This window comes from Alligator sinensis, unplaced genomic scaffold, assembly GCF_000455745.1.
Source record: "Alligator sinensis unplaced genomic scaffold, ASM45574v1 scaffold144_2, whole genome shotgun sequence".
Classification (NCBI taxonomy): Eukaryota; Metazoa; Chordata; order Crocodylia; family Alligatoridae; genus Alligator; species Alligator sinensis.
The window spans coordinates 2,221,255-2,238,180 of record NW_005841872.1 but is presented as its reverse complement, the minus strand read 5'-3'; the positions used below and the strand labels follow the sequence as shown (position 1 = coordinate 2,238,180).

The 16,926-nt window shown below is 41.2% G+C and overlaps 1 protein-coding gene across 1 annotated transcript in view; it reads right to left on the bottom strand.

Annotated features, from left to right (window-relative positions):
- OCA2 (OCA2 melanosomal transmembrane protein) overlaps nucleotides 1-16,926 on the bottom strand; it is a 421,183-nt gene that overhangs the window by 240,282 nt on the left and 163,975 nt on the right. The window contains exons 14-15 of the mRNA XM_014527422.1: nucleotides 15,690-15,828; nucleotides 2,291-2,423 (exon numbers count right to left, since the gene is read on the bottom strand). Of these exons, the coding sequence (XP_014382908.1) occupies nucleotides 2,291-2,423; nucleotides 15,690-15,828 (272 nt within the window). The remainder of the gene's footprint in view (nucleotides 1-2,290; nucleotides 2,424-15,689; nucleotides 15,829-16,926) is intronic.

The following is a 16,926-nucleotide window of genomic DNA, read 5'->3' as shown; positions in this document are numbered from 1 at the left end:
TTCCCTGAGGGTATCATTCCAAAGCTTTCAGGTATTTCCAATATGTTGCTCAGGTTTCACACCCATACAAAAGGGTAGAGATTACAACAACCTGGTAGACAAGAAGTTTGATTTTGGTCATGATGTTATGATCATAGAAGATACAATTTTGAAGATACCTAAAGGCAGCAGTGGCAGATTTTATTCAGAGTTGAATATCATTACCTGTGTTTACTTTTTGGGAAAAGGTGACTACGCAGGTCAGGGAAATGCTCAACGTTCTCCGAGGACTGCTATCTAATTGTAATGTGTAGGGGATAAGCTGCTTGGTTTGGGGTAGGTTGGTGAAGTATCTTGTTTTTCGTGAAGTTGAGAGTGCATCCAAACATTTGCTTCACAAAAGAAGTCAAGCTTGACCTGGAGATCTTCAAATGAGTGGACACACAGCACAATCATCAGTGTACTGAAGATCAGTAATGGAGGTGTTGATTATCTTGGATATGGAATGTAACTGGTTGATATTAAAGAGATTTCTGTCCATGTGATACTGCATGCTGACTCCAGATGGAAGTCTATTAGTGCAGTGAGATGCAAAATAGCTGTGATATAGCTGGAACAAAAAAATGTTGGTGCAATCACACATCTTTGCCCGACTCCAGTTCTTGCCTTAGCATTTCTAATGATGAAGGGTTCTGTTTTCAAGCCATTGCTTAGGATGGTTGCTGTCAGGTGGTCTTAAAGAAGTCTGGTGGTGGTAACAACATTTTAACAGATATCCAAATCTCATCAGGGTCTTCCATAGAGCCTCTCTGTTGATTGAATCAAAGGCCTCAGTCTGGTCACGAAGGCCTTCTAAAGATCTCTGTGTTACACATGGCACTTCTCTTGCAGCTGTCTAGCAACAAAGATCATGTCTATTGTACCTCTGAATGGTCTGAAAGCACAATGGGATTCAGGCAGGATCTCTCTGGCAATGGGTGGGATTCTGTTGAGGTAGGATTTACCACCAAGGAAAAGGCAGTCATTTTCATATCAGTCACATGAAAAATACCCATGCCAGGACAGATCTCCCATATCCTCATTAAACTCGGGTTTTAAGCAGTCTTACCTTTTCCTACACTTTTACTAAGATACCCAAGTTTGCAGCCAAACTGTCAAGATTGATCCTAGCACTGACATATATCGTTCAGGAAGAAACTAAAGGGCAGAATAGATGAGGTTAGCTAAAGTAGGCTGGAACTGAAAGAGCTAAAGAACCAGAACAACAAGTCATAGAGACATAGGGAGTTTTTTCATGTGCTCTGGGCAGGGAGGGTGTCTTTAATTAGAGTGGCTCCCAGAGCCACTTGATTTAAAGCACCCAGAGTGTCTCATGTATCAGGGTCCCAGTACTTCAAAATGGTGGCAGAGGTGCTTTATCTAAAGCTCATCAAACAAGTTTTAGTTAAAATGCCCCTGCTGCCCTTTGAAGCACAGGCATGCTTATACACAAGAAGTGGAGGCTGGCAGGAGTGTAGTCATTACCACACTCCAGCAGACTCGATTAATCTACATTACAGCATGTCAAAGCACATCAGAGTAATTACAGCACATTGGAGAAGGCTCCCATAGTTCCTGCAGGAAACTCCTTTACAGTTGCAGACAAAAACAAATTGATGACTGCTAGCTTCCACCAGTGGGTTAGACAGATAAGGAAATGCAGCCACCAATACGATAGCAATAAATGAACCTTGTGTCCCAACCCACTTGTATCTACCTTTAAAAAGAGGTAGAAACTTTAGATTTTGGGCAGTTTAGGGAACGTGCAGAATACAAGACTAGGACTCAATATCCTGTGCAAGTGCTATCTGGGTTAGCTTTGCATATCTTGGAATTTTTCCCCTCCTACAGCCATGATGATCCAAAAATAAATATACATTCATCTTTCACAAAAAGATTTGCTAAATAGTCTATCTCCCAATAATGCTTCTTAGCACTATGAAAAAGATTCCATTTCTCTTAAGTTGTACAGATAGTGCTACATTTATTTAATATAGTTGCATTATCATCCATAGTTTGCTTCACACATTCAGTAAGTAATAATTTTCACCATTTAACTAAAATGTATAAAGCTAAGAAAATCATGACTTGGAAAAAATAAAAATGAATAATCTCAATCAAATTATTGGTAAAATACTAACTTTTAGGAACAGAAGGAGGCTGTGAACCATTCATTTCTAGAGCAACAACATTAACATACATGGCATTAATCGGATGGTTACTATGTATACAACTCAATGGCTATAAAAAATTATTCCATGCCCAGACTCACCAACAATCTCACTTGGCTCCTTGTTGTAAAGTTTTTTGTTCCAATAAAGAAGTCTGAGAAAAGGAAAGGAGACCAGAAGAACAAGACAAATTCCAACAAACATATGTCCGGTAAATGCTGCAAAATCCAATCCCTAGGAAAGAAAAGATACAATTTTAAATTACAGATCAGTTATTTTCCAATATTAACAGTGAGGAAAAAAATATTTGACTATGTGCGCTTAACTACTCAGTGATTGATACATATGTACCCCCAAAATGTTGGCAATTTTCACCTATAGCAGTTTTTATGTCTCCCTAGTTTCAAGTAAATTAAATTATCAAGATGAATAATTGAATATTTTTGGGTTCATGTTTATTTTTTTTCACTTTTTAATATAGTTACCCATCAGAAAAACTGGCTTCAACTGACAACTTGGCTTCTAGCCTGCAACGGTGACAACATAAGTATTTTTTGCATCCTAAACCCGTATTCTACATTATATTATATTACAACAAAAACGTCATATAGCAACTGTCAGGATACCACAGGATACGGACGTAGGGCCCGGCATCCTGAGAACATCCACTTGCCTTGTACCAGGGCAAGCATCAGTCAGCAGAATTGGGTCAGGTTCCTGCCCCATTATCTCATTTGCCACATCTCTGATGATTTTTAATTAAGCCTGGGAGGGTGATGGTTTCCCCGAGCCAAAGCTGGCTGACACTTCTTCAGGTAGACAGTGTGACCAAGCAAAAATAAAGGAAACAAGGAAAAAAACCCTCAAGTCCTGACAGCATCTCCTCCGTCTCCTCCTTTGTTTACTTTCTGGGTCCCTTGATCACAACTCCAGCGATCGAGCAGTTTTGTTGTTTTTTTTTTCCCCGCTTCTCCGTTAATTGCTGTCCTGCCAGCTTAATCGCACATCAGCCACAATTAACCTGGAGCCAGGGTTCCTTTCTTGCTCTCTCACTCTCTCTTGGGTTTTTTTTCCTCTCTGAGCCCCTCCAAGCTCTGAAGACCCAATGGGTCTGCTGCCCTGTTCCCAGGGACTTCAGTCCTAGGCAGCGGGCGGGCAATTCCCCTCCCCGTCACCCCTGCTCTCTCTCCTCTATGTCTCCTCTCCCTCTTGCCATTGCCCACCACCAGAAATAGCTCCTGGCCATGTAATTGCACCAATTCGGTGCACCCGGCGGGTTGACAAAGCTCTGTGGGGGTGGATCGGGAGATCCCTCCAGAGCACAACCTGGCTGCAATGACTGAACAGATCTTCTTAGTTGGGGCTCTTTATACTTACTATCTGATAAAGACCTTGAATTAAAGAACTAAGTGGAACAGCGCCTTCATCTACACATGCACTTTACTGCAAGTTGACTAATTAGGTCCACAGTAAAGCATCATTATCTATACAGGCACTGCTATTAGAGCACAGTAAATTAATTAACTCCATTGTAGGATAGTACAGTTGGGAACAGTACTATCCTACAGTGGGGTAATTTACTCCGCTGAAACACACATGTGGATGGTGATGGGCTGGCTGGGGCAGGAGGGTGCTAAAGTACAGGGGCTGCCTGTCACCTAGCCCCACACTTTTTCACCCTTGGTCCCCAGCCAGTCCCAACACTGGCACCCAGATCCAGGGCTCACCCTCCAGGACCCTGCCAGCCAGGGGTGCCCTGCCCTCACTCAAACTGCTGTGGTCCCAGACACGCATGCAGATGCTGTGCTTGGGAGCAGCTGACTTTGGCATGAACTGTGCCAGAGTTTATCACATCACTTTAATAGCACTAAGTGTAAACAAATCCATGTATACTGGGATGTATTAGCCAATGCATCGCAAGCAGGGCTAAGAAAGTAATACTTCCTCTCTACTCAGAATTAGTGAGACCCCAGCTGGAGTACTGTGTCAAATTCTGGGTGCTGCACTTCAAAAAAAATGTGGAGAACCTTGAAAGAGTCCAGAAAAGGGCCACAAGAATGATTAAGGTCCTGAAGGACAAACCATGAGAGGAAAGACTAAAGGATCTGGGACTGTTCAGCCTGGGGTAGAGAAGACTGACAGGGGCTTGGTGGCCATCTATAAGTATGTAAGTGGTGAATATCAGGAGTTGGAAGAAAAACTGTTCACTAGGGTGCCCCAAGGGAGAACAAGGAACAAAGGCCATAAATTGTTAGAGGATGGTTTCAGGTTGGATATAAGGAAGAACTTCACTACGGTAAGGGTGACCAGAATCTGGAATAGACTTCCCAAGAAGGTGGTGCAGTCCCCAACCTTGCAAGTCTTCAAGAGGAGACTGGATAGACACCTTACTGGGATTACTTGATCTCAGCAGTAGTCCTGCCCAGAGCAAGGGAGTTGGACTCAATGATCTACAAGCAGAGATTTGCACCCATGGAGGACAACTGAAGACCCTCTGGGTTAGAATACGAGGGGAACATGGAAGGGGATAGAATGCTAGGAGCCTACTACAGACCTCCAGATCAGGAACAAGAACTGCACAATGAATTTGCTAGGGAACTGACTGAGGCTTCATGCTCTCAGTGCATGGTTGTCGTAGGAGATTTCAACTACCCAGATGTCTCATGGGAAGAGCACTCCACCAAATTTGATCAGTCATAAAGCTTCCTCACATGCACAGATTAGCTCTACCTGTCTCAAGAAGTTTATGGGCCAACAAGAGGTAAGGTGCTGCTGGACCTGGTACTGGCCAAAGGGGATGATCTAGTCAGCAACCTAAGAATTGAAGGAAAGCTGTGTGACAGTGCTTATCTTGCTGGGATTCTTTGACCCTAGCTGACTTCCTGCCCCTTGGGCAGGGGGCTGGACTTGATGATCTTACAAGGTCCCTTCCAGTCCTAATGTCTATGAAACTGAAGATAAGCAGTGGATGGGGGTGGGGCAGAGGCAGCAGGGGGCACTGAAAGTGGGGAGCAAAGGTGTAATGGAGTAGAGGCTGCAACTCCAGCCCTGGGCTCAGAATCAGAGCCTCAGTCACTGTCCCTCCCTGCTTGAACTCTCCTTGCTTCTGTAATCTAAGATGAGGGGGCTTTTTCCTTGTGTTGAACTGGGGTGGGGGAAAACTTACCTTGGATTTGAATAAATACAGTACATAAACTTAATAGGAAAGTAGGTGTAGTTACCTAAATGCTTATAATACAGGCCTGTTCCTGTAACGATATGGACAGAAAGAGAAGACAAAAAATGCTATCATAGGAATCCTGCAGATCACCTTTAAAATAGCACTAACCAAAGTTCTGAAATCACACAAAAATTATCCAGGTGGCATGAAACAGATCAAGGAACATGTAAGAGCAACATCTGTTTCTATATAGTTTCAGAACTGGGAGGTCTGATGAATTCCTGAATGATAGGGGTTAGCCAAGAATCTGAAAGTGATTCACATGTGATATCTGTAGCTACAGAAGGTACAACAAGCAGCCTAAATCAAAGTGGAAAAAATCCTTATCCCCAAGATAATAAATGACTAAGATACAGTTGCATGAGAAACAGATGACACAGAGATTGTCAGAATAGTCAAGAACTATTAGAATCAGGAAAATACTTTTGATATGTAATAGGCTCTAAAAGTGTAATACACTTGAGTCTTTCCATAAAGTGACAGCAATATATCCATGTCAGTGCAAAAAAAGACAGCATCCAGATGGAATCTCCTGATAGGAGCTTTCTGTAAAATTACCCAGGCATAAAGCTGCTGAGGTGGCTTACTAATTTGGAAAAGAAAAGAACAGGCACCTGAAAAGTCACTGGAAACACCTAAATATCTGATAGTCAGACCTCAGTCATACATTATAAGAACGTGACAACATATAAGAAAATGGTACATGGGTACAATGTACTACAAACAGATTTACAAAGTTTTTTGCCTCTCTTGTTTTTCAATGTCTGCACTGTTCAATTATAAAACTGAACAAAAATTGAACAATTCCCAGATGAAAAATACAAATAAGAAATGTTTATATGAAACTCACAAAACTATTTTTCTATATGAAAAAGAAAAGCATAATGAACAGGAAAACAAAATAAAATACTGAGGTTGATAGGGAGCCCTCAGGGTTTGATTGATAGTTGGAAGAAACTGAGTTGAGATAGGACTACGCATCCTAATGCTTATTTTGAAGAGATAAAACCAGCTTTTATCCTTGAGATTCAACATCAGGGCATAAGAGCTGATATACACATGCCTGAAAAGTGAAGATTTGTGGACAACATCTCTAAGGAAAAGTTGCCTGATCCTTTCTGGTGTCCCATCCCAGTATTTCCTCAAGCTGAACAGCATCTCAGAAATTAAGCTGAGTTTCATGATCTTGTTCAGCTCCAAAATGCCTTATCTTTGAAATCCTTTTAGATGGAAAAAAGGCCAACCTCCTGAAATGTAGGCAGTCTTTCAGTCAGCGCAGTAGATACAGAAAACCTTCTTACTTTTACAATGGAGCTTGATCCATCTGTGAAAAGTATTGTACAACAGGATGCCTGCAACAGCAGGAGACTGCACTTCACTCAGTAATCTAAGAAGTCCTTTCCAGTCCTACGTTCCTACCTTCCGCACCCACTCCTCCTCATATCAGACTAAACTACACAGTGAAAAAGGAGTCTTAGTGAGTTAGAACATCTTACTTCTTGCAATTCTCTGGAGGCTAGTATTGTCTAGTATCATCCCCATCCTACTTAATCCTAGAAAGGCATCTTCCTGTGGTGGCATGCAACTCAACATCTGCCCCACTAGGTAGTGTGCACTGCTTTCTTCTTAGCTCACAGTCTGAAGCTTTATATTCCCTTGACACTTCAGGAGACACTTTTCAGGAGTGGGTAGGCAACTTTTATAATAGGTATAATCAGAAAAATAGGCAAAAAGAGGCAGCCAGTAGTTGACTGGCATTCTGTGCAGAGCTTACAGAAGAGATCACTGCCATAATTAGGGCACAGAAAGCAGGGGGCTGGAAAGAAACATCCACAGCTGCAGAACAGTGATGGAAGTTGCCGCTGACCCAATGTGTGGCAGCTGCCCCAGGCACACTGGCCTCATTGTTATTCCTCCAGAAGAGACTTTTGTGATGTCCCTGAAGAGATAAATAAGAAAGGGCTCCACAGACGGGGTTGTTGCATGCAGTATCTGTGTAAGGGGTAATACCTTCCTATGCTGAAGCAAGTAAAAAAATGAGATCATGGATCAAAAAGAAGACTGTGGCTTCATATGATCTTCTACTACTTCACAAGAGCAGACTGCACCACAAGTACATAGAGGAAGAGTCTGTCCCATACAAATAGACACAGATGCATCCCACTGAGGGTAAGCCCCAGGCCCCAATTGCTCCACATTTCTTCTCTACCATTCCTGCCTGCGAAGGGGAAGTAGTCTTCCTACACAAGCCTGCATCCTCTCCCATATTGCTATTAGACATACACGTCTTGCACGTCTTTACTACCACTCATAGAATGCCACATAATCTAGGACAATTCTACCTTTTAAAAATACAGATTAAACTGAATAATCCAACTGGACATACAAATCAATGCCAAACAACCATCTAACCTTTTTTATTTCTTCAGAAAACAATATAAAGTGGCCTGGGTGTCTTTTATATACTGCAAAAAAAATACATTAATTTTCATAAAGATTTTTTCTTGAATAGCCTGAAATAGATTTGGCTCACACAATAGACTACAAGTAATTTTCCTTCGGGAGGTTTCAGTCTGTCAGATAAATGCTATGTGGTGCCGGAAATGCCATTACTTGAAGCACTGCTGATTCTGTAAAACTTTTCCTACTTCCCAAATGACAAAGAAAATCTTATGGTTTTGTTTTAGGAGATCACAGCCTACAAGTTCTATTGTCTGTATCGCTCTATAAAAAGATTTAATTTAAATACATAAACAAAAAATTCAAACATCGCTCTTCCATATCAGAGAAGATACTGTTTTCCTAAAATAATGGATCTTCCTGTTCTCTGACAAGTTTTCTTCTTAAGGTTTAAGGAAGTTTGAAATTTACTTCCTTTCAAGTAAATTTGAGAACAAGTCAGCAGTTTTAGGGCCAAGAGAGAATATTACATATAGGTACACATATCCTGGAATTAAATCTTGGTCTAGTGCCAAAATAGCACTGCTGGTCCAAAGATTTTTTTAATGTCTTACATCTCTTGAATCACCAAGGCTGGAAATAAATGCATTGACAGATTCATGGCAATGTTATCTTTTTTGCCTACTCAAGGAGTACCAATACCTTACTTTTAATCCTAATGATCTTTCTTTTATGTTTCAAGAACATCAAAACAAAGAAGAACAAAGGAAATATTTCCATTACCATACCCAAACAGGAAAATAGGTCATGTTTAAAAATGTGCTACCCAGCACCTTTTGACGCTTTTTAAACCTCAACATGGAAATGGTTTAACACTTTTTAAATCTGTTATGACTGGTTTGCAGTCAATCCAGTTTGTTTGTTTTTTTTAAAGTTGTTAAACATGCATATAATAGTACATACGTGCTTAAAAGCATGTTAAAACAGGTTATCTGACAGTCTCGTAACTATTTATGTATAGCTTAGTTTGTAGTATTTATTTCTAGTGCTGCCGATTCACATGGCAAGATGGTATGTGCAGTCCAATGTCCTCTTCTTCTTTCTTCCCTACATTTGATACTTTCATCCTGGCATGATTCAGTGTTATTTCCTCAAGAAGTTGTGTTAAAAAAAAAAAAAAATGCTGACTGCTATATGAAAGCTTGCACACACTTCTTTCATGTGGTGTTACAACTCTGATTGCAGGGCAGATATTAGTTTTTAACTGCAGCTCATATATGTGTATGTGTAGTAATAGCAATCATGATTTATAGATGGCCCATAACAGGAGACTAAAGGAGTTGGGAATTGTCCCTTAGGTAGCAGTGCAAGTAAGTTAGAGAGAGAGAGAGAGAGAGAGAGAAAAAAAAAAAAAAAAAAAAAAGTGTCTGCAAAAGTTGCCTGCAGTCCAACAATAAAGTTTATTGCTTATTTCTTCTCATTCATTGTATAACGCTTTACTGAACCTGGTGATCACTACATACTGGAGTTAGCTTTAAACTCTATCAGGTAGTGATAGCACTGTCTATGAGTCTCATCATAGATTGAAAAACCCATCCAAAATGCTGGATAAATGCTCAGGAAGGTAACATTACCCGAATGCTTGGCAAAAAAAAAAATAGCTACTTGCTCTGTTTTTGAGACGGATACATGATTTTGTGCCCAAGATGATGGGAGGTTTCTGAGATCACCAGCTATCAGCTGTTCCTATCTGCAGGTGAAAGAATAATGACCCAATACATTTAAGTGAAAAAATGCCTTATTTAGAAAATAATGAATTTCCCCATATTTTGCCACTTAACCATGCTGAACCATTGTAACTTCTGCTATGCAGACACAAACAGTTTGAGGTCAGAGCCAGCAGCATAGTATTCCCATCATCACTTGAATTTTTCTGAGAGGGCAAACTACTGAAAAGGTAGAAATAAAAGAAAGAGCTGAAGTTTTATAAAGAAATTGGATGTTGTACACAGCTATCAACCAATAACTCAGCAAAATCCTATAAATTAAGTGACACTTTTACTTTATGGTCCACTATTTTATAATCTGCCAAGACAAAATATTTTTATAGACTAATTTAAACTATTATCTGCAGTGCTTCAGTGATAAGCAACACAGGTTAACACGTAATCGTTATCCATAGATTGCAGATACTACAGTTTATCATAATCTATACCCAATTAATCTTGAATCACAATGAATGATAGCTTTTAAATCCAAAAGATGAACAGTTTGTGATAACTATACTCCTATGCAGTCTTATAAAGGTAGGCATCACTATGAAAAGGTCTCTGGCTTCCAATGCTACAGTGATAAACAAAGAACAAGACAAACTGACTAGGCAACAATGAAAGTTTGTTTAAACATCAAAATGTCTTACTTACAAGAACGGCATCATTTATTCATTTCATATTATTTTTGTTTGCAAATCAAGAGATGCCTGCTCTGTGACCCTGTTAAGATCTTTCTTTACATGCCTAATAAGATGATATACATATTATGAAAAGCATCACCTTTCCTTTCTACACTTACTTTGTTCCCCTCAGTCCTTTGCACCTTGTATAGTCATTTAAAGTTAATTTGGAAGTAAAACTACCAACAAATAAAAATCATAGTGCTTTGCATTCACTTTGAGCAGCTGCCTTGCATCTCGAGTGGCTCAGAGACAGTACTATCCTATAGTGGAGTAATTACATGAGCTGAAACACACGTATAGAAGGTGACAGGGGCTGGCTAGGGCATGAGGGTGGTTAAGTGCAGGGGCTACCTGCTTCCTAGCCCCACACTTAAGCACCCTTGTTCCCCAGTCAGCCCCTTTGCCACCCTCTGCCACCACACAGAGCCTGGGGATGAAACTACCCCTCAACTGTGCCCCCTGCCAGCCAGAGGCTGCTCCACCCCAGCCGAAACTGCTGTGGTCCTGAGCACACAAGCAGACATCGCACCCAGAAGCAATCAACTCCTGTGCAAACTGCCCCAGAGTTTATCACATCACCTTAATAGCACATATAGATGCACCCACTGAAATCACTGATATAGATCATGGACACCCATATATTTGGAGCCATTTCAAATGGGGAACATGTCATTCGATAGCCTCTGTTACATTCTAATTGCTACATGTGCACCATTTACCTATGATACGCATGTAGCAGAATCACTCCAAATTTAACACTAAATGAAACAGTGTTAGCAGTTGAAGTTGTTTTGCTATATTTATACCATTTCCAGCTCTTTCACATATACAAATTAGAAGTAACAGCTACTGTCCTTTTGAAACACCTTGAAATGTGCATGTGTTCTTATCCAAAGAATGTATTAATCCTTAAAAGGGGCTTGGCCCAAAGCCTAGTGAACTCAATGGAAAGGATCCCATTCACTTCAAAGAGCTTTAGGCAGGCCCCTGACTCTGAAGTGTCTATTACAGGTAAGGAAACTGAGATGGATATTAAGTAAGGTAAACCAAGGTCACACAAGTGCCCAGACTTGGGACTGAGAAGTTTCTGGCCCTATTGAATAACTCTCTCCAGCTAAATTAATCTATTAAATAACTATCTACAACTAAATCCATGTTTAGCCTACAAGCATACAAGCCCAAAATCCAGTAAAACACCTAATCACATATATAGTGTTAAGCGTGTTGTCACGGCAGGGTCCTACAGGAGGGTCATGATCTCCTTAAGGCCCCCTCTCCGTGCCAAGTCTGCCCAAGGGCACCCTCCATTTCTCACCCACCACGTCTTTGATGTTTACATCAGTTCGGAGGCTGCCTTGTGTCTCCTTGGACACGATTAGTTGTACCCTCTGGTCCTGTAGACTCCTGGACCCCTCGTGGATCTTGTCCTGCACACGGGTGCTTTGGGGCACCCTAGCCTTATGGGCTATGCGTGGCTCCAACCACCCCTTATACCACGCCCCAAGCCTCGCAGTTGGACTGGACGTTGGACTGTCACTATCTCTCTCTACATGCACTGCCGCCCCCTCCTGGGGGTCTCCTCGCCCTCTCTCGGGGGGCCTTCTCTGTGCCATCGCCCTCTCTCGGGGCCTCAACACGCCCACGCTGGGGCTTCTCAATGCTGCCCCCTTCCTGGGGCTCTCTGCGCCCACACTGGGGCTTCTCAAAAGTGCCCCTCTCTAGGGCTGGGGTCTATACACCCCGTATGCTGCGCCCTCCTGGGCACCGGGGTCCTCACACTCCGCTGTGAGTCCCCTTTGAGGATACTGCGCCCTCACTGGCACCGGGGTCCCCATGCCACTGTGGGATCCCCCTGAGTACGCTGTGCCCTCACTGGCGCTGGGGCCCCCACACCACTGTGGGTCCCTATGAGGCCTCCTCCAACCCCTCATAGCCTCACCCAAACCACCGGTGTAATAAACAACCACAAAACAAACACAAGCCTCTTGGCTACAACTTAACTTAAAGCCGCCCGGCTAAACCACGTTGCACAAACGCCCTAGAGCTGCTATCCATAACTCTACTTAAGTGGTATCTGCAGTTCTCGCTGCTCCTCGCATCATAGCTGAGGGAGCTCCTGCCTCTCCGGCTGCTGGCCGGGAACTGCCAGCCTGGCCTCAGCCCTGGGCTTTATAAGGGCCAGGCCTTGCCCCTTACAGCCAGCTGACCACTGTCAGGTGTGGGTCATTTGCTGCCTCCAGTTGCCCTGGCAACCCGCAGGTGGGCTCTTATTCCCTGCTAGGGCTCTTTTCCCTGGCAGTTTCCCCTCTCTAGGAGCAGGGCACCTTAGTGCTCTGCGACACGTGTGTAAGCCCAGTTGAAATCAGTAAAGTTCAGAATAAGCATGTGTTTTTATAGGCACAGTGATAATATGGATTATGGTCAATACAAACATTACACCTTTACTGGTATAAGTGATTGGAAACCAATCTATACCTGTAACAGAACAGAAGTGTGGCACACAAAACCAGTCTATACCTGTAACAGAACAGAAGTTTGATGCACACAGACTGGTTTAAACATGGCAGAACCCAGTCTAAGATTTGCCGTCCCCACCAAAAGGCAAATGTTCACCTGTGAATTACTTCTGGTTACGTCTAACTGGTATCCAAATTTAAGCATGCTGTGGCATACTTAGGTGCAACAGATCTTCAGATATAAAAAGACAATAATTTCAAAACTATTATAGCTGTGGTTAAGTGTCAAGAATGTGCTGAGTACTTGTGTAAACTCCCTCTGTTGACTAGCCAAGAGAGACATTAAATATTCCCTCAGAAGTGACTGAAAGGGAATTTCAAACTGCTAAAAAAAGACACTGCAATAAAAGCATCAAGGAGAAATATTCAGAAGCCCCTAGAATCACAAAGCTGCATCCATGCTGTAGGTGATTTGGGAAGCTGGGGCTGTTTCAAAGTTTTAAAATCTAAAAAGCTTGGGTAACATTACATAATGATTTACTGTGTTTAGGAGTTTTCTATATTAAAACATGTTTAAAAGCAAATACATTTTACTTGATGTAAGCATAGTATAGAAGTGTTACAAATTTTAAGTAAATACTTGTGTTGGATTCTGTAAATAAGCATTTACTGAAACTATGCTTAGGAATAGGAAAGACAAAAATACTATTTTGTAGGGTCTCATTCATTCATTTACTGTGATTAAGCCTTAATTTAGTTTAAATTATATATATTTGAAACCAATCCAGAAAGTGAAAGTGTTTTGAATACTTTTGTGGTTGTTTCTACTTAGCATCCTCATTTAAAATGGAGTTATAAAGGCAGAATTTGCTATGATATCACATACCAGAGACTTTTATAGGTATTTTTAAGACTGGGTCTTCTGAGAAAGATCAGGTGCTATCCAAGAAACAATATATATAATTTGATTACTTAACAGTTAAGTAATCAATTAAATTACTCACATGCTTTCCTGGATTATAGTATGAAACTTTTAAGTATATCTGTTTCTAAAGGTACTGCTGAAATGCTAATTTTCTAAGTATTAGAGAAAATGCACTGTGTGGTACATAAATTACTTCCTCTAGCTTGGATGACTTGAATAGATGCAAACAGATAAAATGTTAAAGCCACCACCCAAAGTACACTAGGACACTCTATAGTCATTATCTGATTGGACTCTAGATTTGTTCCTAATACATTTCAGATGTTTTCAAAAATACACCTCATTCATTAAATACTGTAGGCTTTTAGAGATGTTTCTCATAATATATGTCATTATTCCCCCCCACCCTCCCCAAGAACTACACTGTTAATTAGAAGAGACTTTTCTTGATATTGCTGTAGTGACATAATTCAATAACCACTAATTTAACATTAGAACTTTGTAACAATTTCCTCTCTATCATCCTCCGGTACAGATGTTTAATTTGATACTGTACTCACCATACACTGTGCTTCTTTAACTTCTTTATAACTTTAATTGCCTACTTATTCTGGATTTTAAAGACTCAGCCAAAATAAACAGCAGGGAACTGTGTCCCCAGTTTCAGGCTTAGACTGGGTTACTTACTTTAAACAGAGCACTAAGGATGGGTAATGCAGAGCCACTCCACCCCAGCAGGAGCTCAGGAAGGGATTGATTAGTCCCTCTCCCACCCTCCAGTCCACAAAGTAGACTTATCATCAGTGCACCTAAATCCTTCCCTTGGCCCAATGTGGAGCCCTATCCTGGGGTTATAGAAAGGGTTATGGATAAAGCTGACATTCAAATCACTCAGACAGATTCTATCATTATCAGAGGGTCAGCACCTAACCTAAAGTGAAAATCCTCCTCTCCTGCTGTTGGTTCAAAAATCCAATCTCCTAAAAAAAGAGAGTGCCTGAGCTCTCTCCCCAGAGACTCTCTAACAAGCAGACTGGGGCACAATGGAGATCTCTCTCAAGCTCCTAAAAGCAAAAATAGGAGCAGGAGAAAAGGGTACTTACAATATTCTGCACATGCACATATGTGCCCAAACCAAAACATGAGAAGCCAAGAAGATACTTTCTCCCAAGCAATGGGAGAAATAATGAGGAGCATGGAAGCAGACCATGACTTTCAGCTCTCCCCAGAATCTAAAAGCCTTAGCACAGATGCTTTCCCACCTCAGGGGAAGAAAAAGGCATCTGGGTGGAAGGGGAGGCTATGAGTGATGTTTCATGGTCAGATGCCTGGAGTTTTTTTCTGTCCAACAGACCACAGATCATGACATTCTTTTCATTGACCTCATTTAGCAAGCAAAAATGAAACAATTCTGTTCCTACATACAGGCACCAAGTGTGGGAAGCTAAAACCTTTAATTGCACTGTGGAGATAACAAGACATTGGCAAGAACTAGCAGCCAGCTGAGGCCTGGGCTGTGTGGGGGGAAGAATCTCCCGCTCTCTGAATCTCCATTATAGTTCGAATATCATTTTATTGACACTGTCTGAGACTCGCCATTCTGCAGCAGATCCTATACCAGGTAATGCAATACCATAGTTCTCAGTACACGGACAGAACAGTTTTTTTAAAGATGTGAGCGTGGGTATGAGTGTGTATGCATGCTTATATTTTAAATTTATGGGAAAAACTTTATTGAAAATGTTTGCGTTTTCAGTTCTTCCTGCCTTTCCTGCTTCAATCCTGATTTAAAAATAAGGGGGAAACGCATTTTTTCCTGGTGACATGAAAATATAAAAACAATGTTTACAAAATACACTTGTTTTTGCATAACTAAAAAAATTCATTCGCCTAATTCTAATGAATAGCACTAATGATAAAAACAGGACAGAACAGTGCACTTTTTTCTCCTTGTGTGACTGTCTGTGGGAAGAAAAGGTCAAAATTACTGAATAAACTGCTGTCTGTATCTATTTTTAGAAACACAAAAGATTGCAATACATACCACCTTCCTCAGCTCCTGCTTTGAAACTATAATCACATTTGGAGGATCCCCAACAGCTGTGGCAGCCCCACCAATATTTGTGAAGATTACTTCTGCAATCAGGACATGTCTCGGATCAAGGTTAAGTACCTCGCACAACCTGCAGTCCACAGAAGAAAATGAAATCACTTCCTTAGCCTTTAATTAAATTGTCTCAAACCTTAAATGATTTATAAAACTCAGTATGTTGACTGGAAACTCCAAACTGTTGAACAAAGAATAAAAATTGAACTTCCTTAATTAATAATTAAGACATGAATTTTACAATTCCACTGAGATGGCTATTGCAATCATAGTACATAGCTTTAAAAACAATTTTTAAAATCCCAAACAGATGGATTATAGTTAAAGTTGCATGAGCCTTTCCATTTCAACTCCCTGTTCCCAAAAGGGGATGCATGAAATTTTATAGAACTTTCACTATTTAGGCCGCAATCTAACCAACCAGTTCTCAACCCAGATAAATAAATAAGGTTGAGCATGAATATTTCTAATGTTTTTTAAAAACATGGGGAGTAGAAAAAATGTTCATTATTAAAAATTGTCAATCAACCTTTTTTTCTTTAACTGCTCATGCACAAAACCAGGTAGATACAGGAAATCAGTGTTTTGTATAGAAACAGTCCTTGGGGAGAACTGATATCTCAAAGAGTCCAGTAAACATCAGGACTGACTGGACCAAGTTTTAATATATTGAAAGAATTATGGTGTGTTTATAAACAGTAGAATTCACACAGTCTGCACACTAAAAGGCCAGCTCAGGACAGCCCTAATGCCTGTGCTTGATTTTTAACATGTGTTAAGCCATTATGGCTAGGGTCAGAAATTACACATAAAATGGTTTGAGTGATTGGAAACCATTTTAAAACTTAACAGAACAGAAGCTCAGTGCACATAAACTGGTTCCAAATGGCCAAAACTGGTTTAAGATAGACCTGGATGGATGTAGTATCAGACTTAACTGACTTAAGTTAAATCGGTCTATCGAACTTCTGTCCCAGATCCCCTCCTGACTCAAGTCAACTCTCAATCCCCCGGCATCCCAGAATGTTTTGCACCTCCCCTGCCAAGTTCCCTTGCAGGGCAGGTGGGCTAGCCATTGCCCACTATCTGTTCCAGTGAAGCCTGGCCAGCTCCACCACTGAGCTGTCACAGAGCTCAGGCAGCAGAGCCCCTGCTCCCCAACCCAGCTGGCAGG